General features: G+C 41.2%; 1 protein-coding gene across 8 annotated transcripts in view; it reads left to right on the forward strand.

Moving 5' to 3' along the window:
* LOC102198357 (DENN domain-containing protein 5B-like) overlaps positions 1–23,781 on the forward strand; it is a 70,452-nt gene extending 46,671 nt beyond the window's left edge. For 2 of the 8 annotated variants that reach the window (XM_005742645.2, XM_005742648.2), the window contains 19 exons: positions 1,487–2,062; positions 2,990–3,221; positions 7,473–7,623; positions 8,151–8,241; positions 8,510–8,617; positions 10,268–10,399; positions 12,270–12,422; positions 12,615–12,693; positions 12,775–12,856; positions 13,123–13,251; positions 13,833–13,954; positions 14,379–14,524; positions 15,868–15,909; positions 16,236–16,354; positions 18,037–18,224; positions 18,790–18,872; positions 19,325–19,451; positions 19,777–19,951; positions 23,120–23,781. In XM_005742645.2, coding sequence (XP_005742702.1) covers positions 1,487–2,062; positions 2,990–3,221; positions 7,473–7,623; positions 8,151–8,241; positions 8,510–8,617; positions 10,268–10,399; positions 12,270–12,422; positions 12,615–12,693; positions 12,775–12,856; positions 13,123–13,251; positions 13,833–13,954; positions 14,379–14,524; positions 15,868–15,909; positions 16,236–16,354; positions 18,037–18,224; positions 18,790–18,872; positions 19,325–19,451; positions 19,777–19,951; positions 23,120–23,303 — 2,919 coding nt within the window. In that variant the 3' untranslated portion in view covers positions 23,304–23,781. The remainder of the gene's footprint in view (positions 1–1,486; positions 2,063–2,989; positions 3,222–7,472; positions 7,624–8,150; positions 8,242–8,509; positions 8,618–10,267; positions 10,400–12,269; positions 12,423–12,614; positions 12,694–12,774; positions 12,857–13,122; positions 13,252–13,832; positions 13,955–14,378; positions 14,525–15,867; positions 15,910–16,235; positions 16,355–18,036; positions 18,225–18,789; positions 18,873–19,324; positions 19,452–19,776; positions 19,952–23,119) is intronic. The other 6 variants (XM_005742651.2, XM_005742652.2, XM_005742646.2 and 3 more) reach the window with 5 other exon arrangements.
* Positions 23,782–27,002: the final 3,221 nt, after the last annotated feature.

The following is a 27,002-nucleotide window of genomic DNA, read 5'->3' on the forward strand; positions in this document are numbered from 1 at the left end:
GAAGAGGGGCCTGAAAACTGAAGGCTCTGCCTCCCATTCTACTTTTAAATACTCTAGGAACAACAAGTAGGCCTGCAGAGCGAGAGCGAAGTGCTATAGACATATAAATAAACTGATATGAAATAATTAAATGAAAAACAGTCAGTTTCCTTGATATCGTTAAATTCACCTCAAGGCAGAGCCAGACAGGAGTAGTCTTTTATTGCTTTGTCACTTTTCAGCCTCAGTCAGACAGTGAGGAGGTGAATGTGTCCTGGATTTTAACCATTGTATAGTCCAGTGCTGGGTGGGTTACAGTTACTGTGTGTGTGTGTTTATGTGTTAGGGCACGATAAGGCTCTAACAAAGCAGAAAATCGATTCTTTCAGGCCTCTGGCTTTGCTCACACCCCCATCATCACCCTGGGTCGTTAATCTGGGACTTTACATATGGGTGTTAATTATCCAATTCAGTGCAGGATGCCTCTGTGCATCACCCACAGCTCCCTTCTAACTCTCCTCACCTCCTCCTTATCCCCTCACAGGAGCCCCTGCATGAACAGTTTGTCCCTGTGTTTGCCTTTGAAGTGGATGTGACCTAGAAATGAAAAGCCACACAAAGAGTAGATGATGAGAGGGAGGAAAGTGTAGCCAGAGTTTGTCTTTTTCTAACCCAGTTTATTAAAAACGTGAGCATGAGAGATGTTTGGCTCTGTTACACTGTGCCTTTCTCTGCCTGCAAGTATAGCTATGAGAGGCCAGAGCCAAACGAACGTTTCTGTAAACTTAATTCAACAAGTTGTTTTTTGGTTGTGTCTGTATGCTTACAGTCTCATGGGCTCACGTGCCTTACTGCTATCTCACAGAACTCCACGTACATCTCACCTGATTTCGATGTCTGTTTTTACACTCATTCAATATTCTCACCCAAACCTTCTTTTACTTTGCTCAGTGAGATTTACTACATTTAGAAGTCAGCAAACAGGAATTGCACTTGGACATTCAATCAATTAACAACTAAGAAATTCCCCCAGCTGTGGTGTACGTCGGTCTGTTTGGCAACATTTTTATAGTCCTTGTCAAACGTTTTAAATTGAGAGGTCCTTTAGCAGTCTGTATTCTGTCATATGTAGAAGCTCATTTCTACATGTTTAGTGTTTCTAGAGGTTTTGCTTTAATCCCCCATGAGGCGTGATGCAAATTCCATCCTATCACATTTGGATTGGTGTCTGAATATATGCTGTTATTCCATTGGCCTATATTCTCGACACTCCATATCCCAACCCCCATCATACCTCCACCTCCTAAAAACGATCTGTCTTTACTAATCCTGCCTCCACCAGCTGTTTCTCCTGTCTGCAGTGCACAGAAGACACATCGATCCAATGTCTGCGGTGAACACATTTGAATTCACTTGTTGTGCCAACAGAAATGCACATCACAGAACTGAAACTTGCACCATTAGAGTTTATTTCAGAGCCTAATAAAAACGTGTTTTCCTCTCACAGGCCAACCTGTGTTTTGTGGATATTGACAACCACTCCATCGAGCTTCCAGAGGACTTCCCTCAGTTCCCAAACAAGACCGAATTCATCCAGGAGCTCACTGAGGTGTTATTAAGCTTTGGCTTCTCTGCCAACACTGGCGCCCCGCCCCGGACCCGCTCCAGTCCTGGCAGCACCTCGTCCACCCCAGGAAGGGAACGCAAATCCGCCACCCTTCGACAGCTAGAGGACGATGGACGTAATGGCAATCTGGCAGGAGAGGAGTTAGTGGTGCTGGAGCTGCTGCAGGGAAATGCTACGCTGGAGAGACTGCAGGCACTGACTAAACGCACTGGGGTGACTGTGGCACGTGTGGAAGCCCTGAGAGCTGGAGTCAAAGGTCAGCCCACCGACGGAGGGAACCAAACAGGAGGTGAAGAAGAGGAGCTAAGGAACGCCAAACTGAACGTTCAGCTGAGGGAGGTGTTCGCCAGCCGCTTCACTACCATGTTTGCAGACTATGAATCGTTTGTTATCCAGAGCGCTCCTGATCTGGAGTCCTGGCTCACCAACAGGGAGCAGATGCACAACTTTGACAAGGTGATCAAGGTTTTCTTTCCCGTTGTGCCTCAGTCGGAAATATGTTTGTAAAAAGGTCGTACCTTATTGGAAAACAAGTGTTGTACTCAACGTTTTCATGGTATTTGTAAAAGAGGCATTTTGCCTTTGTTAGTGAATCATGGGACTCAAAATAAAAAGGCATCCTTTTTTTCCAAGTCCCAAGATGTTTTAGTTATTATTAGACAGAAGTACAAAATGATATCAAAAGAACATGAGGCCAAAATAACAAACAAAGCACAATATAACCAAGAAATAACTGAAAAACAGCAGCTTACCTCCCTAAAATGACATAAACAGGAGGAAACAGTTTCAAAATAAGTTGTAGTTCATCTCACTTGGTAGTGATTTAAAAAGCAAAAGAACAAATGGAAAGAAGGGCATATCTAAGGGAAGGACAGTGGATCATAAGAAAAGCCAGAGGATTTATCATGAATTAGCTGGAGATCATCCATAATTGGAAGAAATGATAGCGTAGTCTCTTTGGACTCTCTTTTCTTTGTTCTGTTTGTTTGTGAAACCTGTTAGTTCCTGTTACTGTTTCCTATTAAAGTATTTTATGTAAGAATGGACAGTATTTTAAACTGGAGAATCAGTCTGCATATTTTCAGTCAATGTTTAGTGCTGATTAGACTTATTTATTTCATTGTGTTGTTTTCCTTTCTGTTAAAATTCTATATTTACATTTTCCTGGCATTTGTGGTTTAAGGCTAGCTTTGTTTATTACAAACAAATTGTTGTCTGACAGTGGGCTCTTTCTCCCTGTGCTTGCCGTAGGGGATTGTTTTATAGTTGAGGTTTTTCTATAATATTGTGCTGTCTTTACCTTAAAATCTAAAGTTACTAAAGATGCTATATAAATGACATTGAACTGCACAGTACTGAAAATACATATGCTCTTGTGAACAGGCTTCATTCCTGTCAGACCAGCCAGAGCCCTACCTTCCCTTTCTGTCTCACTTCATCGAGACACAGATGTTTGCCACCTTCATCGACAACAAGATCATGTCTCAGTGGGAGGAGAAGGAGCCTATGCTCCATGTCTTTGACACTCGTATTGACAAGGCACGCCTCTATAATATCCGTGCTCCCAGTCTCCGGTCGTCCTGCTACCAGAGGTGCTCCATCCTCAAAGAGTCTGGTAAGCTCAGATGGGGACGTGTGTGAGAGATTTATTTCTGTGTGAACATGGTTCAGATTGTTGGTTTGAGAAGCATGTGTTGTGAAAATGAAAATATTCCAGGCTAATTAACTTTCTCACTGAAGTGAAATAAGTCTTTTCAGTGCCTGCTTTCAGTGGAAGAGTTGTTATATGTAAGTAATGTTTGCTCAGAGATTATGCAAAAATGTTGATACATGTCTTTATATTTTGCTTATGAAATGGGAATTAGCTCAGTGATTGATGCAAAGTTGCAGTTACCATGTAAACCATGTACAAACATAGATGGAAGATGTTTGTACAGCTCTTATCAAGTTTGAAAGCCAATCTTTATTCTTCATCACAGCTTGTTTTGGAATTTCTTTCAATATTCTTCAGGAATAGTCATCCAGACTCCTTGAAGGACATGCTACAGCTCTTCTTTGGATGTTGTGTGCCTGTTGTTACTTCTCTGTCAACATAATCCCATACTGCTTCAGTAATGCTGAGGTCTGTGATTGTTGTCATGCTGAAAGATGAAGTTGTTGTCTGTTAACCCTTTAAAGCCGGTCGGAGCAGCACGCTCCGTTTTGCGCAACTATTTTTAAATCCCAGTAGCATTTTGCGGAAATGTAGTTTTTTACCATCAGGGCCTCATGAGCCTATACTGGTGTTTTTAAAAGTTATGTTTGACTTTATGACTTTCTGTGTCGTTTCTGGGATGCTGAGGACTCATATTGCACTGCTGGAAATAGTTTATTTTGATGCACATGCTGTTTTGGTTTTTTTTGCAAATTTGCAGTATAATATTTATTTTCGTTTTTCCTGCAGTATATAAAAATTGGTGTATTTCAAAAATAAAACTATGAAGACACTTAAAATAAATTTCCTGTGGTGAGAAACTATTTTTGTATTTACAGTTTTGAGGGATAAGCCTCTTAAATTTCTCTAAGTAGAAATATATGTTAAAAAACAAAAATGAATTTAAAATTTTTTGTAGTTTATTGCACTTTTGCAATTTATGTAATATCTATGCACTTAATGCAGACATATTATTAAAATTTGGGCTATAATGGTTGTATTGATGTATAGCAACTTGAAATGCTCCCAAAAATGGCTCCACAGCATGTAAAAATAGAATATAAGCTCTGGCAGACTTGGTTCTATGGCAGGTCTTAAAGGGTTAAACACTGTCCAGATTGTGTGGTGGATAAAAATTTGACTGTACTTTGTCACTTTCATAATTCCATTTGTTTAGATAAGATCATCTTCACACTGGCTGAAATGCAGCCCTGCACCATGACAGAACCGCAACCACAGCATAGTTTGGCAAAGCGCAACATTTTCTTCCTGTTTCCATTAGAAATGGACCGATCCGATATTACGTATCGGTATCGGTCCGATACTGACCTAAATTACTGGATCGGATATCGGAGAGAAATAAAAAAACTAATCCGATCCATTAAATATCACGAAAGCACCTCACAAAACTTGTGACATGGCTTAACTCTGCTCATAACCGTAGCACGTCGGAGCAGTATGCATCACGGGATAGAGCGGCTGTGGCGTGTGAGACCTGTCGGTGGTCTGGTTGAGCATTTCATCTCCGAGGAAGTTATCTCAGACAGAAGTAAAGCAAGTGTGTAAGGACATCTCTGTTTGTAAAGCATTCCCACGTTAATCTTAACAACCGATATATGGAGCGACTGCCTCCCCCTCCCTCTCCTGCTGCTACTTTAATCATGAAACTGATCAATGATCAGCTGATCGGCTTTTCTGTCGTGAGTCCGTCTCTCTCGTTTGTTTATCGCCCACTTCTCACCAGAAAGAGGAAACCAGCGGCTGAACAACAGCAGCACGTTTAAGCTTGATCAGCTGTTGTTAGAATGTATTTAATATTACTTTCTACTCCAGGATCTTTTTCTACGCAGCTGACGGCTGTAACTGTGCAGGGGCGGATCTAGCAAAGTTTAGCCAGGGGGGCCGAGAGGGCATGAACAGGGAAAAGGGGGCACAAAGTCATACTTTTCTTTCTTATTCTCATTTAAAATGTCGAGCTTTTAATAAATAATTATCTGAATCTTACACCCAAAGTTTTAATCTGATGTAAAATATATCCTAGTAAGCTATAGTACTTTTTCCTTTGGGAAGGTACCTTCTGCAGAAGAAAGATGTTGAATCTATTTAATTATTCTTGGAAAATAATTGATTTCTGTGCATTTTTTTTCACACTGCATCAAATTAAAGTTGATTACGTCGATTAAGCATCATGAGGTGGAGGGTGGGTGGTTCCCTATTTTTTATTTATTTTTTTATTTTTGCTGGGAGTTGGAACCCTATTAGTTAGGTTGCTTAATATTTATGCTAAGTACTCTTTAAAATACCAGAATAGGGAGGATGGTGTAGGTTTGAGTTTATTAGATTGATCAGTGTTGCTGAACTATGAAATATTTTGGGTGCAGTGTGTGTTTTGCATACAGGTATAACAGAGTAGCTTTAGTGTTTGTTTTAACTTGAGTATGAACTTATACAAAATGCAGCAAGATATAAAAAAAAACAGTTTTATTGATTAAAAACACTATATCGGATTCATATCGGTATCGGCAGATATCCAAATTGATGATATTGGTATCGGACATAGAAAAGTGGTATCGTGCCATCTCTAGTTTCCATACTTCAGTTAATCCATGCACTGTCTCAGTGGAAGAATATTTGTTAAGCAGCCATTCTGAAGGGCAGGTCTTTGCTGGATTTCTTCCAGTTTCTTTAGGATATATATTTTGAGATGCTATTCATCTGCTGCAGATTATTTTTAGTCCTTTTGTCCCCCTCTCTAGTTTTTTTAAAAACACAACTAACAGCTCTTTGGGATCTTTTTGATGCTGCAAAAGACGATGTAATGCCTGTCAAACTGTGATTCAACTATAGAAATGAAAAATAAATTATGAGTTTTTGCAAAGCGTAATGGTATCAAAGTCCTAAAGACACAAATTAAAATTGGTTCTTTGCTAAGTTACCCATTAATCTGTTGTCTATTCGTCGTTGTCAGACAGTTTTAAAGTGCATTACCTCTGCCTTTGTCCGTAGTAGCTTTTTGAATCCTATCAGGCACCTGTCTAAAAAACTGTCTTGAGGCAAAGTTTCTCCCCCTTTATGACCATTTAAAACATATAAACTCATTATTAACAACTGCAAAGAATAATAACCTGGCCTTGTCTGGAATTTCGCAACATTTAGAAGACAATAAGGAGTAGTCTCTATCAGACCAGTTGTTGCTTCTAGAAATAATACCATGGATGAAGTGTGGGCTGGTGCCTTGGTAGCATGCTACAAATGCAGGACATGACACAAGAATTAGAAAAAAAGCAGGGAGCCCAATGTTGGTGTTCTTCTGGTTTCCTGCCAGTTCTCATGATCATTGCTGAGATCGACAACAGTGGCTTATGACTCTTCACATGTCGGCTCAAGATAACGCTGTTTGTACGAGTGAGCTGCCGTGGCTCAGTGTGTTCAGTGATTCCCACTTCCATGCACTAATAGGCCAGTCCATGTGAACTGCAGTTGCCAAGGGTGACTTCATTTGCAATGGTCTGCATACTTAATTATGCAGACAATGGACAGGCCTTTCCTCTGCCTGCCTCCCTCCAGTGCCTCCACTCAGAGAACACGCCACCTGCTCTCTGAGGACTTCAGTCAGAGACAAACACAGTATAACCACATGACAGATGAAGATGGAGTGTGTTTGCAGTCGCTGCTGTTGATGATGTTTAATCTTTAGAAGGATCAACAAGTAAGAGTCAGTCAGACCAGGTCTCTATAGAGAATGAACCACAACGTCATACATCATGCTGTGATTTAATATATAAACAGCCTGTTTTGAAGTGCAGCCTAGAAGTGACACAGAATAGAACAAACAGGAAGCTGAGTCACTCTTTGCAGCAAAACTTATCTGTGAAGGACGGCGACATGTCACTCAATGTCTTACATCTTAATTGCAGTTTTTTTCCAGTGTTGTGTGCGTGCGTGCGTGCGTGCGTGCGTGCGTGCGTGCGTGCGTGCGTGCGTGTGTGTGTGTGTGTTCAGATAAGATGCGATCTAGATGGTGGAATCAGTAAACACATAAACCCATATGCATGCCTGCAGCGTTTAAATCTGAAAACCTTCGGTAATGTGACACCTACTGGAATTCTCCAAATGCCATGATGGTTTCACGTCCTTACAGCGTTGTCTGAATCTGTACCGTCTTTTGTTTAGCTCAGGCCATTGAGCAGCGGCTGATGAAGATTGACCACACGGCCATCCACCCACACCTGCTGGACATGAAGATCGGTCAGGGGAAGTACGAGCAGGGGTTCTTCCCCAAACTGCAGACCGAAGTGCTCAACACAGGACCGAGCAATAACAAGTGAGTCAGCCTCCACTGTGGACAGATTTCACAGACGACAGCAGAAGCTTCAGGCTGTCTTTGTCAGAATACTCCAGTACAGTTTGAATGTAGGTTCAACAGAGATTGGTTAGATCAGGTTACACACATACAACTGAAAGCCCAGCTAGATGCGCTCAGATCCTATTTCCTTTTCTCCATTTTATTCGTGTGGCATTCCATAATCAGTGATACATAACAAGCAAAACTGCAAAAATGTTGACAAATCTGTTTGCACCGCTGAAAAATCTTTAAAGAATAGTTTAATAGGATTGTTTTAAGCTGTTCGTAATAATCTCATCAATGTTAAAATGCAGTTCAAATCAAAGACGAAGTAAAAAATAAAAAGCTGTTGTGAATTAACTGCTTTACTGTTAAAGGCAAAGTTTACCTTAAATCTTAAAGTACCTTTATACAACTGATGTACTTTCTTCTCCCTTCAGTTTGACTCACAGGAGCACAGATAGTTAAAGGCTACGCAGTATATTCACAGCGTGTTTGTTCTGCAGGTGGTGTCACAAGGCAGCAACAGCTCAGCGCAGAAAAGATCGCCACAGACAACAAACGGAACATCTAACCCTTGATAATGACCTGAAAGAGGTGAAAAACCATCCTTCTGACTGCTCCCTGGTCTCCACTGTTCTCTAACTCTCTCATCTTTATTTTCTGCTTATTGTTTTGTTCTGTTGTGTAACTACATTTATGTTTCCTTCTGTTTGAGCTTTCTTTGTTTGGTTTATGTTCTGTTTATGCTACCTTCACTGTCTTCTTATGTTCCATTCTTTTGGCTCTGCCGTCTTCTATCTGGCTGTGTGTCCTGTTCCGGTCCGTCTGGGGTCGGGTTGTACCGCTCTTCCTCCTCGAGCAGGTGGAGGGCTGCCTGGTCCTACAGAATTCCATGGCATTTTGGGAGTGGGACAATGCATCCCCTCCTCCTGTCAAACCACCTAAAAAATCTGCTTCTGCTTCCTGCCTGGTATGTGCAGGAGATGCTTGTGTTTTGGATTCCCTCTCATAGCCTCCACCCTCACTTCCACCTACTTTTCCGAGGTTCCCACATTCTCTAAGGCACAATTCCTTGCTGAATAGTAAAAAATATAAAATTCTAAAGGAAAGCAAGAATAAAACAAGAAAAAGAACATCTTTTTGCATATCTGAGGGGTGTTTAGGCTCGGTGAGCTGCACAGTTAGCAAAGGCATATCTTCCAATTCTTTGTTTTGAATGTGCAGCAGTCAAAAATCCAGAGATTCACTTTTAAGGTACCGCAAGTAAATTTTTAGGTCCTTTTAGGAGGAAAAAAGTTGCACTCATATGTAATTGTGTGTTTCAAAAAATTTACATTCTCATAAACTTGTGAGTGAATCCATCAGAAATATATTGGACCTGGCACGAGTTATGGAAACCACCATGTTGCCCTCCCGTCTTGAACACAGCGGTCGAGATTCACCTAAATGCGTGTTATCGTTTCATGTATGTGTATGTATGCATCTACTATGTATGTATGTATGTCATCCTCTTCTGTCTTACCTGAAGCCTCGTCTCCTGACTGAAGTCCGGGCAATAACACAAAAACGTGCATAAACAAGCTTGTTTTTTCTTCATATTGTTGCAATTTGTCACTGTGAGTAGATGAAGATGTGACCATCCCATATCCAGACAGTTATAGCCATTACACCAGTACACCAATGTTAGGCCTCAGTGTCATAAAAAGTCCCATCAGTTTCACTGATGCCATCTAACAGCAGCTAACAATGGCAAAAACAGCAGCTCTTACCAACAGAAACATTTATGATATCTTCAAAAACCTGCCTCAGACAGACTTGAGCTGCACTGACTCATCAACACATGTCCGACTCTTCCACAAAGTTGTACAGCCTCCTTCAGAGTAAATACATATGCAGGCGTATTGACAGCTGAGGGGAACAGCAGAGTGACACCCTACGTTCACTACAGCAGCCTGAGTTGTTTGTCCTACAGCAGACACCATAGCTAGAATTTTCCTCTTAAACTGGGATGGTAAAAAAAAAACAGAATTAATTTAACTGCAATCTCCTGACATCTAGTGGTTTTAGACACTGAACCTTTAATTTGAAAAAAAAAAAAAAAGGACATCAAATACATCATTGACAGTATTTCCAACTATTTCCATGTCATGTTCTGCTTTGAACACTTTAAATGTGAAACAGCAGCAGTGGGAAATCTTCTGTTTGTGAGAACAGTAAGAGCATGGATTTCTCATTTCTGCGAAGCACTCAGAGCTCATTATAGGAAACATTTTGAATTTGGTATGCCATGCTCCAGACTGAGTGATACTTCCTGCCAACACAGCCTTTCTTTAAGGATTCCTCCGATTTTTACTCGCCTCCTGTGTCACACCCTTTAACTTAACTCACTTAAGTTCCTCGAAGTGTCTCACATGAACAAAATTACCATTAACAGTCACAGAACCACTAGAACAGGTTATTAACAGTGTATAAGGAAGGCACGTATTTGTGAGATTGTGCCAGGAGTGAGGATGCTTACCTCAACCTCTAATACGTGTTAACTGCAAACATTCATACAAAAGAATGACACTTTCAGTGCCTGTTATTTAAATCTCACTAAATATCTTCGTCTGCACTTCAGAAGTACATGCAGGAGGCCCGCAGCCTCGGGAAGAATCTGCGACAGCCTAAACTCTCCGACCTGTCGCCTGCCGTGATCGCCCAGACCAACTGGAAGTTTGTGGAAGGGTTGCTCAAGGAGTGTCGCATGAAGGTGAAACAGAACCCCAGCAATGCTTCTGCACTTAGAAATGACCCATGATTCTTGATTCTTGCATGCACTCATTCGCTGTCCTTCATTTACAGAAGTTATTACTGAAAACTGTAAATATATATACAGTTTATACTTCTCAGTTAAAGGGTTACTCTTTTAAACTTAATTATTGACATTTTGCATAAGTGTTTCCAGTTCATTACAGATTTTCTGATGCTTGTTTTAATCAGCTATCATGACCATAGTATTAAATTGCTGCGTATTACACATAAACTGCCACAGGCGTTTCCTGGTAGTCATTACTATTCTTTAAGTTTGTTTCCAAGGGTTTTTACCTGCTTATTAATATGTTATTAAATAGAAACGGGCAGTTTTGCATTTTGCAGCTCTGTTTCCTGTTTATAAACTACCATGGTGAATGAGTGGTAATAACTGTGAAATTACCACATTATTACGTTCTATCAAAATGACTCCCGTAATTTTCAACGATGAACTGCAGTGTGTCGCATAGAGTACCTCCAAATCCATACTAGAGATGGGCCGATCCGATATTACGTATCGGTATCGGTCCGATACTGACCTAAATTACTGGATCGGATATCGGAGGGAAATAAAAAATGTAATCGATCCATTAAATATCAAAAAAGCACCTCACAAAACTTGCAACATGGCGTAACTCGGCTCATAACCGTAGCACGTCGGAGCAGTGTGGTCACGTGATAGAGCGGCTGTGGCCTGTGAAACCTGTCGGCGGCCTGGTTGAGCATTTGGAGCCTCGCTACCAAACGAGCATTTCATCTCCGAGAAAGTGATCCCAGAGAGAAGTAAAGCAAGTGTGTAAGTTCATCTCTGAATGTTTGTAAAGCATTCCAGCATTAAGCTTAACAACCGATATATGGAGCGACTGCCTCTTCTCTCTCCTGCTGCCACTTCAATCAATGATCAGCTGATCGGCTTTTCTGTCGCGAGTCCGTCTCTCTTGTTTGTTTATCGCCCACTTGGCGCCAGAAAGAGGAAACCAGCTGCTGAACAACAGCAGCACGTTTAAGCTTGATCAGCTGTTGTTAGAATTTATTTAATACTTTCTACTCCAGGATCTTTTTCTACAGCTGACGGCTGTAACTGTGCAGGCGCAGATCTAGCAAAGTTTAGCCAGGGGGGCCGATAGGGCATGAACAGCTTTTAATGTAGCTTTTAATAAATAATTACCTGACACCCAAAGTTTTAATCTTTTGTAAAATGTATAGAAGTCCATTACTGTATATAGTAACTGTTAAGTCTAATATACCCTAGTAAGCTATAGTACTTTTTCCTTTGGGTGGGTACCATCGTGCAGTCTGCAGTTCTGTAGAAGAAAGATGTTGAATCTATTTAATTATTGTGGAAAACTAATTGATTTCTGTGCATTTTTTTTCACACTGCATGGAATTAAAGTTGATTACATCGATTAAGCATCATGAGGTGGAGGGTGGGGGGTGGTTCCCTATTTATAATGTGTTTTTTTTTATTGATTAAAAAACACACTATATCGGATTCGTATCGGCCGATATCCAAATTTATCGGTATATCAATATCGGTATCGGACATAAAAAAGTGGTATCGTGCCATCTCTAACCCATACACATAAAAGTTCCTCAACTATGACACAAATTCTCCACAATACAAAGCAAGGCTCTTCTACTCCAGTTTGGCCATTTAGCCATCATAAGAAATGATGAAGAGGCACGTCCATCCACAGAATGCAGTGGTTTTTAATATAACTGGAGGGTAGGTTACATGGATGTGTCATATGCCTTGGATTTTAAGTATCTCAAAGTCACATGTTCATAATATATCACAGTGATTCCTCTAATTGTATGTGGGTGTGTAGACCAAGCGTATGCTGGTGGAGAAGATGGGCCGCGAGGCGGTGGAGCTGGGTCATGGCGAGGCCAGCATCACTGGATTAGAGGAGAACACTCTGATCGCCAGTCTGTGTGACCTGCTAGAGAGAATCTGGAGCCACGGGCTGCAGGTCAAACAGGTCAGCACACACACTGAAATAAAGATATATACAGTGCTGCACAAATGTTAGGTTTCTTCAACACGCTATAGATGTTGAGGTTCCTCCCTCTGTGTGTGTGTATAATGTGATGCCTCATCCATCGGTGCAATAACTGCTGTTATGTGTGTCATTTCTGTCCTCGGCTCTCTCATGCTGATCGTGATGTTTCAGGGGAAGTCTGCTCTGTGGTCTCACCTGCTGCACTATCAGGCCCGGGAGGAGATGCTGGCGCAGCAGGCTGACTCACCAGGTAACATACACGTACACACACGCAGTCGAAAGCCTCAGTCACATGTTAAAGCATCAACAAAAAATCCATCTCTCCTTGTAGCGCCTCGCCTTCTTGAGAGGAGGAAGTCTGATAGTTCCATAGCGATGCCTTCTCTGCGTGTGTCTCTCATTCAGGATATGAGGTATGATCTTGTTGTCATAAATCCTTTGCACTGTCCAAGCCTCTTCTACAACAGGTAGACTAGAGTAACACTGTTTAGGTGTTCCTGTTAGTATTAAACATCATATTATATACAGTATACTCGCTGCACGTACTGTAAACACGTAGTTTGTATGTCCGTGTTGGTGCATCTGTGAAAATGTATAAAATCTGTAACTGAAGTTAAAGTAAATAACTTTTCCTTCATCTTAAAACCACGGCGTTATTCTTCCTCTCCGTCTGTCCCAGGCATATCCAGAGTATGTCAGAGATCAAGACGGACGTTGGCCGAGCCAGAGCCTGGATTCGCCTGTCCCTGGAAAAGAAGCTGCTCTCTCAGCATCTCAAACAGTTGCTGTCGCGACAAGCCTTAACCAAGTAAGCATTTTGGTGACTGAATCCCACCTTCATATTTACATGTCGTGCACTATTAAACAAACATTTTGCAGTCGTTTTCACAGTTAGGGTTTGCATACAGTTAAAACACATGACACAAAGTTGTAGAAAACCCTCCGTTTTATACGATGTGGGAGAAAGTGGCTCTTTTTTGTGTGGCTTGATCATGCCACAGGGGGCAGCAGTGAGCACCCTGAGCCACACCAGTGCAGCACTGGGAGTATTTTTCTGCTGTATTCATTTACAGAAGGTAAAAGGTCCATCTGGCCGAATGACATTCCCACTTGACTTCCACACATCCATTTCTGAGTGAAGTATAACTGTAAGCTTCCCTGCACGCCTCCATTTTGCCCCTTCAAACAAAACAGAAGGGTTTCAGTTCATTGCTAGTTTCATGGTCGGGCTCTCTAATTGTTAGTCTAGAAAGATAACGTTTTATTTTGTTGTTTAGTTATTAAGGGTGCAAAAACTGTCAAACTAAAAAGACTTTTGACATGGATGTTGATGAGGAGAGATGTGATGTACTTCGCTGTATCTGAACCTGACTTGACTGACCGCCACAGGAAGCTGTACAAACGTTACGCCTTCCTGCGCTGTGAGGAGGAGAAGGAGCAGTTCCTCTTCCATTTGCTCTCTCTCAATGCTGTTGACTACTTCTGCTTCACCAGTGTCTTCACCACCATCAGTGAGTTTTCCATCAGCTACACATAACCTCTGACCTCTGGCCACCCACAGCAATGCTTTTCTTGAACAAAAGAAACGTTTTAAGACGAGAAGCTTTAGGTGATTGGAAACAGCAAATTATGCTGTTAAATATGTCACATATCAATGTGTATTTTTATGAACTGTATATATACACGCACACATATAAACGTATATGGAACTGAAATTGTGTGTCAGCAGCATTTCTATGAAAAGAGGTCGTGTTGTTGTTTATAATGAGGTCGTGTTGTTTATAATGGCATGACATCAAACTCCTGGAAAGCCCTTCAGCCCTCCTGCACCACCTACTGAAGCCTTACAGTAAAAATGTCAGTTACTTTATTCATAGAGCTACGGATCAATAGCTGACTGTGAAATTGTGAGGCTTTTTTTGTCTTTTTTTGCAGTGATCCCATACAGAGTCGTCATCATCCCCATCAAGAAGCTGAGCAACGCTATGACCACATCCAACCCCTGGGTGTGCGTCTCAGGGGAACTGGGAGACTCGGGCATCATGCAGATCCCCAAGAACGTATTAGAAATGACCTTTGATGTGAGTACTGTGACCTTTGACCTCCCACAAGTTGACCATGCTGTCAGCCACTCTGATGTTGTGTGCAGGCATTGAGTTTGTGTTTTCTATGTTTCACTCCTTGTCACTGTTTGTCAAACATCACATGCTGCACTGAAGCTTATTTAAAGCCACAGTAATCAAAAACCAGTGTTTCTTAAAGGTGCTGTAAAGAGAATAGTTCATCCCAGAAGTCTCGGGACAAGGCTCCAAAACATGAAGTGATATGTAAAATGCTTCTTGCCTTGGCTTCAGCATTTCTTGAATAGGCAATATTGGACTGGAGAGTTAGTTCCCATAACTTCTGGAGAATTTCTCCTGCTCTGTGTCCATGTTGCACGAGTTTTGCAGTTTTAAGAACTAAGGTTGGGCGAGTGGATGAATGCATCGACGATAGGCCGAGCCTTTCGCCGATCATTTTTACAAGAGCCATTCATGTATTTGCCCATGAGCAAGTTTGCTAATAATTTTGGTTGAACCCAGTAGAAGGAGCCAATGGGAAAAATAATAACACTGTTTTAACGGCACTGCCTTCCAGCTGCAGGCACATGCAGCCTCCTCAGAGTGCGCCCAAATTCAGCCATTCATTTCCTCAAACTCATAACAGAAAGAAAGAAAAGCAGCAGCCTATGTTAAAAAAAACCAAAACTTTATTACATTATTTACATTTTAAAAACCCACAATGGAGGGAGGGCAACAAAGAAACTGGCTTCTGTTCCCCATTAACAGTGTTTATCCGTCTTACACACCCGACCAAACAACAAATACAAAATGAAACACAAAGTAAGTTAAAAATAAAAATGTCTCCTCCAGCTAACATAAAAATAAATCTTTGATGTAACGTTAAGTCTTTTGTGCGATTTGGTGCATCTTAAATAAATGAATAATCCAAAAAGTAGCTATAATAACTCTGAAACAAACAAGAAAAGAAAGTAAAATATTCGCTGCAAACAAAACGTATGAATTCACAAAAAGTCGCCTGCGCGAGTTTATCGCCCATCCTGACTAAGAAGCATTTAAAGCTGCTGTTTTAGTTCTAAAAGGGAACCATCACATTCACAGCAGTCTACTTCCTAAGCCCTAAACAATTCTCCTTTTACCTCAAGAAACTTTCCATCAAGCAAGATCGATTATGAAGTGATGTAGGTCATGTGAAGACTGCCCTCTAGTTGCACTTCTATGCAGTGCACTCCAATAAATCAATTTTGTTTTACAGTGTCAAATCATGCAAGTAGGATTTCTGTGAGCCAAGCCTAGTTTGCATGCATGAGTGATGTTTTATTGTCCATTCTTTGTGTCTTAACGTATGTTTCCATCTCCCTCAGTCTGCTTTCAGGCCTCACACGCACATCTCTGCCATATTCAAGGTTAGGCAAAGCCCTTGCTCTACAGCTCCATCTCCCACCATCAAGCGTATCCCTTTGAAATGCTTGCTTTTCTTTTCTGTGTTTGACTTGCTCAAAGTTGCTCCTTTACCCTGCGTACATGAGTGCTGACTGAAGTTGTGCTCTGTGTGTCTTTGCTGGAGCTATTAGGAAAATATGCTGAAGGAAATGTAAAAAATAAATAAAAAGTAAAACGTTTGTGCCCAAATAACTGAATTAACCAGAGACAGACAAGTATATCATGCACAGTAATGAAAGAGAGTAGGATCTGATATTGTATTGATTAACTAGTTGCTCTCTGTGTTCAGTGTCAGAACCTGGGGAAGCTCACCACGGTGCAGCTGGGTCACGATAATGCCGGCCTCCTGGCTAAATGGTTGGTGGACTGTGTGATGGTGCGGAACGAGATCACAGGACACACCTACAGGCGAGTAGAGGACCTGTCTTTGTTCTGTTGTTGTTACTCATTTAGTAAACGTCCCTCACGTGCTTTTCTGTGCAGCCAAATTAGATTGTTGTAGACCTCAGACAACATTACGACCAATAAGAGTGCAGCTAGCAGCCGATAACCGTCCTGTCATGAGTGTAACTGCTGGCGCACGCGTGTCACACTCTGGGCATTTAATAGTTTGCTGTTTCTCGGCAGTTTTGATGAATTTAAAATGAAAATTAATAAAGTGTTTTTTGTTGTTAGTGAGTTAAAAAAGGCATATTCATTCAGCATTATATTATATTATAGAGACATTTGTTAAATTAACTGGAACGTGTGGCTCACTGACAATATTGGAGGTCAATTTTGTTTGTATAACCCAATCAGAGAAAATATTAAATTGTTTGTTTCTCATAACGTCAAAAAGCAGACAAGAAAAGAAACAAGACACAAAGAGAGAAGATCAGAGCGGAGACGTGTGGAGAAAGAACAAACCGATATACGGATGGAAAACGCGTAGATTTCGCCCGCCTGTGTGTCTGAACTAGGGATGGGTATCCGGTGCCATCATGGCACCGGTTCTGACATAAACGGTAGTAACCAGACCGAAAAGCAGCGCACATTTCGGTGCTTTATTTCGGTGCTTTTTTTTCCTGAGCTGTGATACACTTTAGATTCTAGCCAATCATTTTACGTTTCCGAGGATAGTAGGCGGGGCCAGGTACGTACGTTCTGTTAGAGCAGAGCTACAGATTAAAAATGTCCAAGGCGAAGCGGTCAAAGTCTGGCTGTACTTCACAGCAAAAGATGCAAACTCAGCAGCAACAAGTGCTTTAAGCTGATACTGTGATACTGTCAAAGGAGGTAACACCTCGAATCTGATGAAACACCTGGCGACGCATAGCGGTTTTTTAAAAGCCCAGAAATGCGCCGTATTTGATAGCAGCAGCAGCCGTTCTTCTCTGCGTGAGTCGCTTAATGTTGTTCGAGTGTAATTTACGTTGAGTAGGCTAACCACGTTATTACATTAATGCATGTAAGGTGAACTAGCAAACATCATCATAGCTACATGCGGCTGTCTTCTTGTTTGATGGCAGATACTCCCTTCACCCTGGACAAAAAGGCTAAAATGACCAAAGAAAAAGTGGGAAACCTCACTCATGTCATTGCCTGGCCCTATTTGGTTCATAACAGACAGAAAGAACATTACCTTAAAAAGGTACAAGAGGTTTTTGGACAAAGTTTGTGTTTTTTCCATTGTTTAAGCACTGCTTCCAGCCAGGAGTGATACCATATATGCCCCATAGCTGCAGAAAAGGCTAACATTGTTATCTTTTTACAAAAAACAGCTGAACATGAGAGGTTTTTGGACCCATTTTGTGTTCTCCATTCTTTAAGCACCGGTTTGAGCACCGTTTGAGCTCCGGCACCGTTTCAAAAGTACCGATTTGGCACCGGTATCGGATAAAACCTAAACGATACCCATCCCTAGTCTGAACCACATTTAGTACATCACCCTCTGATGCACACCAAGTGCTAGTTAGTAGGAACCATTCTGCGTGTTTGTTGATAGCAAGTCAAATATAAAATATCTCCCCTGAAAATCAGAAGAACAAATAGAAAGATGCCAACAGATGTAGAGCGTCGATGTGTAACCTCAGCACCTTGTTGTCCATCAGGTTCCCCTGCGGTCGATGGCTCGGTAAGGGTGTGGATGACGGCAGCCTGGAAAGGGTCCTAATCGGGGAATTAGTGTTGCCCAGCGGAGAGGATGATTCTGCAAGGGCCTGCCGTACACCCCCGCTACAGCGTTCACCTTCCCAGGGCAGACGCATCAGCATCACATCGCTCACCGGACGAGATACCAGTCAGTAACTGTCAGCGTTCTCACACAACAGGAAATCTCTAATACTGAGAATGAAATGTTTTCATTTCCTGACAGGTTTTGCCGCACTTTCTGATATTTGAAGTGCAGGATTTTAAATAGATTTTATCCACAGTAGGAACAAAAGATGGTCTGTGTGCAATTACTCAGTCATCCACTACCTCACTAAACACTTTCAGGCTCTATCGATGTTTTCATTATTTTAGAGCTTTTATGTGCAATGAATCTCATAATATCATCAAAATAAGACTGCCAGGCTTCCATTAAATGCTTTTTTAAAAACCCTTTCTGCAGTAGTTTTTTGGAAACTTTAAGGCATATCAACTTCTATAATAATAATGATAATCTCTTTATTAAGCTGCCAGGAACTCAATTATATGGGTAATTCTTAAAATGTGGTTTAAAGCTCAGACTTCCATTGCAGCTCAAAAATGCAGCGTTTCCAGGAAGGATGGTAGCTACAGACATTAGCTGTTGCTACCTCAGGCTGTCAGGGTTCAGAGGTCTGTAGCAGTCTGTACTGATGCAGATCTTTTCCCCATTCTAGAGCTGAACTCAGCACAAATCCAAGAGGGGATTGGGGAGGCAGTGAACAACATCATCAAACACTTCCACAAACCAGAGAAAGAGGTCAGTGACTTTCAGCACTCTGAAATCCTTTTCTAATGAGTGCGTGCCTTATAGCTTAACTACTGCTATGCTGTCTGTGAATTCTGAGTAGTGTGGGTTCTGTTTTCCTGTTTCCATCAGGGAGTGCATTCATTATGTGTCCATAAGTAAAGTTGTGCTTTGACCATAGAAAGTCTGAAAGAGTGATGATCTTTCAAGTTGTAGTCATTTCTCTTCAGTGACAGTCTGTCACAGCACATTGTTGAATCGAATTTCAGAGGTACTCCAACGTTCATGGGAATAGTGTAATTAGCAAAAAGTGTTGCCAAGTTACCTGCCCACACATGCAAGCTTCGTTACATGTGTGTACTAAGTAACAGACAAAGTAACAGCGTCACTTGCCAAATGTCAAACTTCTTACATTGTATCAACATTTGCTTTTGTGCATTGACGTGTTGATGTGTGTTGCACAGAGAGGCAGTCTGACTGTTCTGCTGTGCGGCGAGAATAGCTTGGTCGCGGCTCTGGAACAGTTCTTCCATCACGGCTTCAAATCTGCCAGGCTCTTCCAGAAGACTGTGTTTGTGTGGGACTTTGTGGGTGAGTGTGAAGAGACGGCACGCTCTGCTGCTGATGAGGAAAACTGTTCAGTTTGGCCCATGGCAGAAAATCAAGGGCTAAACTGTGTTACAATGTGTACTGGTTTTACTGGATTAAAGAAAAAATGTGTCATGTGTCATGGTTTTTATACATGTTTGTAGAGGATTATACAACATTTACAATTCTTTTTGTGTAATCTGGGCTTTCAAATGAATTTGTAACATAGCCTTCAGCCTAGTGTTCTCAGTTTGTTGAGCTGTTACACAACAGTAGAGAGCTTTAAGTAAGCTGATATGGTGTGTGATGCTCCTCTAAAACCCTACAGAGAAGGCTGTTGCCTACATGGAGTCAGCTGACCAGGTGGGAGACCTTCAGGAGACCACTGAGGCCATGAAGATGACCTGTCAGTCACTCTGTCATTACTTCAATGCGATCAACTCCACCTCCAGAAACATCGGCAAGGACGGAAAGTTCCAGTTGTTAGTCTGCCTCGGAGCCAGGTCAGTGTGGAGACAACGAGTTCATGTAAATTATGTTGTGAGCTGTGATGGAAGCTGTTCCTGCGCAGGTGTGGGCTCTGATAGCATCTTTTGATATGTGATTATTCGATCAGAAATTTGACATATTAAAAACATGTCACGATTGTGGTCAGAAGTTTTCATTTGTCTTGGATTTCCTCTAGGGCAGGGGAGACAGGACAAAATAAATGCTCACTGTCGAGGCGAGTGCTGTGTGGCTGGCAGCAAATGCAGGACTCTCAGACGTCAAGAGTGAAACTCTAATAGCAGCTTTCATTCAAACAAAATAACTCAAACCTGAAAACTAGAAATTAAACTGGACTCAAGAACTAAATACTAAGAAACATGAACTAAGATTTAGTCATGAACACAGACAGGAAACCACCAGCATGGTGAGGGTACGCCACGACACAAAGCAAAGAAAACACAGGGCTTAAATACACACCAGAGTGATCAGAGTGGGAAACGGGAGGGAAACACAGCTGGGATTAACTAGCCAGAACGAGACAAAGGAAGCAAAACTAGATACATTGACATGAGACGAGGGACCGCCAAAATAAAACAGGTATAACAAAGATGTGGACTTGACACTGAGACAGAGAGACGTGGCTGACCGGGAAGACAGAGGGAACACGAGGACGAGTGTGACAAGACGAGGAACATGAGACAGCCTAATGACAAAAACCACAACCATAGGACTAAAAATATAACACAGCAGAACCAAAACCCACGAATTACAATAATTAAAGAATATAACTAAAGCTCACAAACACTGAGTCACAGGCCACAGGTGACATTTGGCTTGTTTTCTTTTTTCTTTGTTTCTCTTCACTGTGGCAGAAGTTAATGATAATTAAATGCAAAGTGGTGTATAAATACATGGTGAGTGAAGAAGGAAGGCACAATGTATCATGGGAAGAAGCCCCTAGGAGCCTAGGCCTAGTGCAGCATAGTTAAAGAAGGGTCACCTGATACAGCCCCAACTACAACCTTCATGAGAAAGGAAAGTTTTAAGCTTAATCTAAGTAGAAAACCTGCTTTTCTCCTGAATCCAAACTGAAAGCTGAGGGTTCTGCCTCCCATTCTACTTTTAATACCCTAGGAACTAAAAGTAATCCCACAGTCTAAGCGCAAAGTGCTCCTTTGAGATGATATAGTACTTTGAGCCAGGGAGCCGATCCTCTTCATTGGGCATAGATCCTAGAAGGAACCTTCAGTGGATTCTGCACATTCCCAGTCACCAGAGCCTTCAGTGGGTCCTGCACAGGCTGAACATGAGCAGAGGGTCCCATGTTGTCTGAGCCAGATGGCTGCTACTTTCAAAACTAGCAGATTGTTGTGCTTCACCATCAGTTGTTTTAAATTCAGCTACCAGCTCGGCTTTCCCTCAGCCGTTAGTCTCCCGGCCTTTCTCCTTGTCTTCGGCCTCCTCCCAAGCATTGCTGGCCTCCCGTTGGGCCACCAGATGGGCTCTGCCGTAGCTGCTGCTTCCCTGTCTTGCCTCACCATCGCTGGCCAAGTCATCTCTGGTAGTCCACCGTCTTCATTGCTGGGCTCCTGTTCTGTCTTCTTATGGACAGCCTGCTCTCAAGACTCCTGAGGGTTTCATTTGTTCTCCAGAGGGGCTTCAACTTGTCTTCTTCTGGCCTCTTTCCCAAGTCTCTGTCTTCATTGCCGGCCCTGTGTTGAGCCTCCGGATATTCCACCTGTCATGCTTCATCTCAATACCAGACCCAGTAATCCACATTGCTTATCTTTTTAGTCCTGTTGAAAATCTGCAGTCTCACCACTGATTAACATTTAAGTCGATTTAACTCTTACTACGTTTAACTGACACAGACTGTTTACTTATCATATTGTTCATAGCATAAGCACACACATTTACTATACACTACACATATTAAATTGTCTGTCTCATTATTACAGTTAATAAAACTAAAGCTAACACTGCTGTCGGTATGCAGAAAAACATTGTTCACTGAAATTAAAATTAAACTGGACTCTTGAATAAGACTAAACCAAATCATATTGTGCGTTCAACTAAAACCAAACTAAACAATACATATGCACAACCAAATCATATGCACAATATGATTTGGTTGTGCATATGTATTGGAAACCACCAATATGTATTGGTGGTTTCCAATACATATTGAATTAAAAACCAAACTGGCCCCTATCAGTTTGGTTTTAGTTGAACTGTGCGTTCAACTAAAACCAAACTGATAGGTTTGTAGCTTGAACCTATTCGCTGGAACGTTGAGGACAATATAACTACACAGCAAGCAAGACACGAGTAGGCAAAGGTCTTCATGTTACTCATGCATGAGGGAGGCCTGCCTGGAGCCAAGTGTCGTTCCACCACTTGACCTCCGTCAGACTCTCAGCCAGGCTCCCCATAGCACTCCTTTTATTGTGGGTACATGAATATGCATAGGGTCATTAACATATAACATCTTACATAGGTTTACATGTGAACAAAGAATACTGTGTATGTGTGAGGTCAAGATGTGACCCTGTGAAGACTCCCCAAAGGCTGGTGCCAGGAGTCTAGGGCTCCATCTGAACAAAAGGCTCTTATACTTAAAGAAATATACGTGTGTTTGCTAAACCATATCTCAGCAAGAGAAGATACGACCTCTCCTAGGAGGTGTGTGATCTATGCCAGAACACTCTGTAGAGGAGTGAACGCACCCCCCTCTTCATGCTACACAGAGTTGTTACAGACCTCCTAGGATGAGACATTCGTTCAATCTACAAATGATTATACACCTCTAAGCATATATGGTTAAATATTTCTAAGCATAAATGACAATCAACACTACAAAACCTAACACAAACTAAACAATAATTAGGAGATGTCCTTGGGTTGAGTCTCTGTCAGTGTGGTCAGGATTGTCACCTCAGCAATGGGAGGCTTTGTGTAGCAACTCAAACTGAAGCTAATTCAGTTCAGTTGTGTTTATATAGCAACAGTCACCTCGAGGCGCTTTATCTTGTGACATAATGCTACAATAATGAATAAAAATAATCAAACCAAACTGAAACTAACATTTTTTTTAAAACTAAATTGAATTAAAAATTGAAATTTAAAATGTGATAAACTGTGAAGTTTTAATAATTCTGATCTGATCACTGTTGGCCCCACAGAGACCGCCTGCTGCCCCAGTGGCTCCCCCTGCTCGTGGAATGTCCAGTGATCCTGCAGATGTATGAGGACACAGCAATGCTCAGAGACCCTTCCACTCTCAATACCCTTATTAGCGTCCTTGAGGCTCTGCACGACTTCTCCATCACACTGGAAGCCTCGCTGGTCAAAGGCATCAACCTTTAGCTCCACAGGACTGGTTAATTTTCTGTCCTCCTCTTCAGTTCACTCTGTCCGTCTAACTGTTAGCTCCTTGGCCTTGTGATTAGATGGATGATAAGGTTTGGAGGACATTAAATTGAAAGGACAATTTGGAAACCAAAGCAATAAGTTCCACATGTTCTCATGTTGCTTGATTCTTCATGGGAGACGTTAAAATTTGTGGGTGACCCATGAGCTTGGATGCAGTATTTCCACTCTTCCTGTGAATTTCAAAGACTATTTAAACAAAAGGTCAGACCAAGGATCTGTAGTTTTTTACTTGATGAACTAATGCTGTTCATCACAGTGCACAGGTTTCTGCAGACATATCAGCTTTTAGAAGCACTTCCTGCCTTCCATGTATCCTTTGTTATTTCAGTACACTTGGAAAATGACTGTTTGGCTTCCTGCTCACATTAAACTCAAGCTGCAAGTCAAAAATCTGTTCCAAAAAGACTTTTGCAAAGCAAAAAAAAATTCACTGTCACGTTTGAGGGAACTACTTTTTATATTCCCAAAAACTGTTCATCTGGACGTAGCGGTGGCCAAGCGTACGACTGAAGAAGTCACTTGGATGAGGGACGAAGCGTCCAGATGAACAGAATCCACTTTTTGGATTTCCTTACCTTGATGATTGAGCATGAAAATACTTTCTATATTGTTTTTGCTTTAAGGTCTTTTCTAGGCTGCAGGATTGTCGTTGCTGATATGAATCACAGCATCTTTCTGCCTTATTGATTCTCTTAGTGTACTGAAATATGGCTGCTTGGAAGAAAAACAAAAAATTGAGTGCATGCTGAAATGACAGCATAGAGACATAGCTGTAGCAGCAGACATGTAACAGCTGTGTGTAGCATAGCCCCCTTCAGTTGGTACGAGTAGATGCATTATCTTACCTGTAACTGTTGGTTATAGTAGCATCAACCTAACTGTTGTTAGCGTGAGCAACAATGCTTTTGTGCACGGAAAGAGTACGATGCCATGAAGAGACTGAGGGATCACTGACACAATGACAGACCCAGTGTTAAGAGTTTAACCTGTGGCTAACATTCCTACCTACATTATACATCTATGTCTCACTTCACAGATGTGCGCATGTAAGATCAGGTTTTAAGGCTGTGTGCCTTACAAACTCAATTACACCATCTGCCTACACACAAATTCATGTAGGATTTCTTGCCAGTTTGCCAGTTTCAACAACTAAATAACAGCTAAACTGTAACATACAGGCTCATCTAAGAATGAAAAATGAATTTCAGCTGATTTATGCCTTTTCCTTGAAACCAGCGTGTGTGGGCCAAACTCCTACACTATGGAGATACCTGACACATTAACAATATACGACAGAAATGAATTCAAGTATAACATTAATGAATTAAAGTCCTGGCAGTTATTAAACTTTTCCACAAAACGGTTCTTTCAAAAACAATAATCAGTATACACAGTTCAGCTTTTTACTGCATTCATATCAAACATCAGGAATAAGCTGAAACTTTAGAACGTTTACTTCACAAAATGACGTTTCTATAAACAAGACTGAATGTAATAGCACCCATTTCTCACCAATTAGCATAGGAAGCGGGAAGTAGCAGGTTTATGGTCTTAACAACTTTCATGCTTGTGTGTGTGTCATGATTCCCGTAAAGTCCCACTTCAAGCCAGTCACAGGTTACGTTTTTAGTCCCTGTGCAACAGCCGCAGTAGCACTGGCTGTTTATACACCGTTTAAAATCTAGATTTTATTTTTTGTAATAAAGCAAACTAGCCTATGCTAAGCTAAATGTTCTTTAATTGTATAAAGGGGTTTTTATGTAAACTGCAGACTTGGCATAAATGGATGAATTTCACAATTAGAATCGTTAACCTTGTTTTCTGTGGTCCATAAATGTGTCATGAAGGGACGCGCCATATTTGTGTTTCACCTCCTCTAAATGCGCTCAAAATGTAAATATGTTTGGCAGCAGAGAGTAAAATGTTTGGAAATGTGTATCTTGGGCAGATGTCCTATCTTTGAACTTTTGCAGCATTAGCAGTTTTGTGTTGCCTCTTGCTAAATGGATACTTTCTGGTGTACATATTGTCAACGCACGCTGTCATTTAAGCTGTATTCATGTGGCACTCTAATGGATTACAAATAGCAGGGGAGTTTATCTGCTTTGTTACGACAAAATGTGGACACAGTTGCATTTCTGCTGTTTCCAGAATGGAGTATGTGATGGGCAACACATCCTGCCTTCCTGTCTTTTTAATTTATATTGACTTTGACTGGCTGACAGCAGCACTGGTGTTTTATGGTGGACAAACCTGTGGAGTAAGTCGATGCGTCCTAAGCACCTTTAAAGTAGCCACTATTTCTCCTTCATGTGCCCCTGCTGATTAACCTGTGGGACTATTGACAGCTCCAAAGCACAGACATGGATTCCTCCACCGCTTCCTGGACGTCTTTATGTACGGACTATTTTTCTGGCAGCACCAGAAACGACGTGTGGAAGATGACCATCCACCCTAGTAGTCACACTTCATGCCAGCGTTGGGACTGACTGCTCTCTACTGATATTTATTGTTCCTCAATAAAACACCGAAGTCTAAGATGTGTGTGTGTGTGACATGTATAATTTTTAAATATAATAATATTATAAAATAAAATATATTTCATGCCAGGAAGTCACCACTTTTAGACTCAGTTGCTTGCTAATCTTGAGCAAAGTTTTAGTAGAGGTTACACTGGCTGTTGCTTATTTTGTTTTGCATGTGTATTGCTTATTGGATAAATAAAGTATTTATCTCATGTCAGTCAAAAATGTTGCTACAAATACTCTTTGTAACAGCTGAAATTCTAATCTTGTTATCCTGTTGTAACTAATGAATTTCTCCTTTGGAGGAGTAGTGGTTTTTTTCAGTTTCACAGATAGTTATATAACACATGCAGTGCTTTACCTGCTTGCAAGAGAGAGACTCATTAGAGATCATGTTTAAAAATTCTAATTTTATTTGTCACACACACAGTCATACACAGTACGATATGGAGTGAAATGCTTACACAACTGCTCGTGACCTAAAGAAAGAAAGAAAAGGCTATGAATAAGATGGGAAATAAATATGAAAATTAAAAAGGGTAAATTTAACTAGGATGGAATAAAATAAAATATAAAACTGAAATAACTGTACAACACAAATTAGAATGAAGGGTAAATTTAACTGGGAAAGAAGATAAAATATATAAGTTAAAGTTGAAAATAAAATAACTGTACAACACAATACACAGTATAGAAATATATAAGAATGTATGAAGAAATACAAATATAAATATACAATAACAGCAGCTGTACAAGTATTAAATGGAAATGAAGAAATAGAAGATTTTTAGGCCAAAGTGCAATAAACTCAGAGTTCTCAGAATTTAAAAGTAGCAAGTTATGGATGCCTGTAGTTAAACTAGTTGATTTGTGTCATCTGGATGTGTGTATCACCTCCATAGAAAAAAACATATTCAATTCAATTTTATTTATATAGCGCCAAATCACAACAAAAGTCGCCTGAAGGCGCTTCATACATACAGAGAAAAACCCAACAATCATGTGACCCCTATGAGCAAGCACTTTGGTGACAGTGGGAAGGAAAAACTCCCTTTTAACAGGAAGAAACCTCCGGCAGAACCAGGCTCAGGGAGGGGCGGGGCCATCT

Source organism: Pundamilia nyererei, unplaced genomic scaffold, assembly GCF_000239375.1.
Source record: "Pundamilia nyererei isolate P.nyererei 1_Seehausen unplaced genomic scaffold, PunNye1.0 scaffold00122, whole genome shotgun sequence".
Classification (NCBI taxonomy): Eukaryota; Metazoa; Chordata; class Actinopteri; order Cichliformes; family Cichlidae; genus Pundamilia; species Pundamilia nyererei.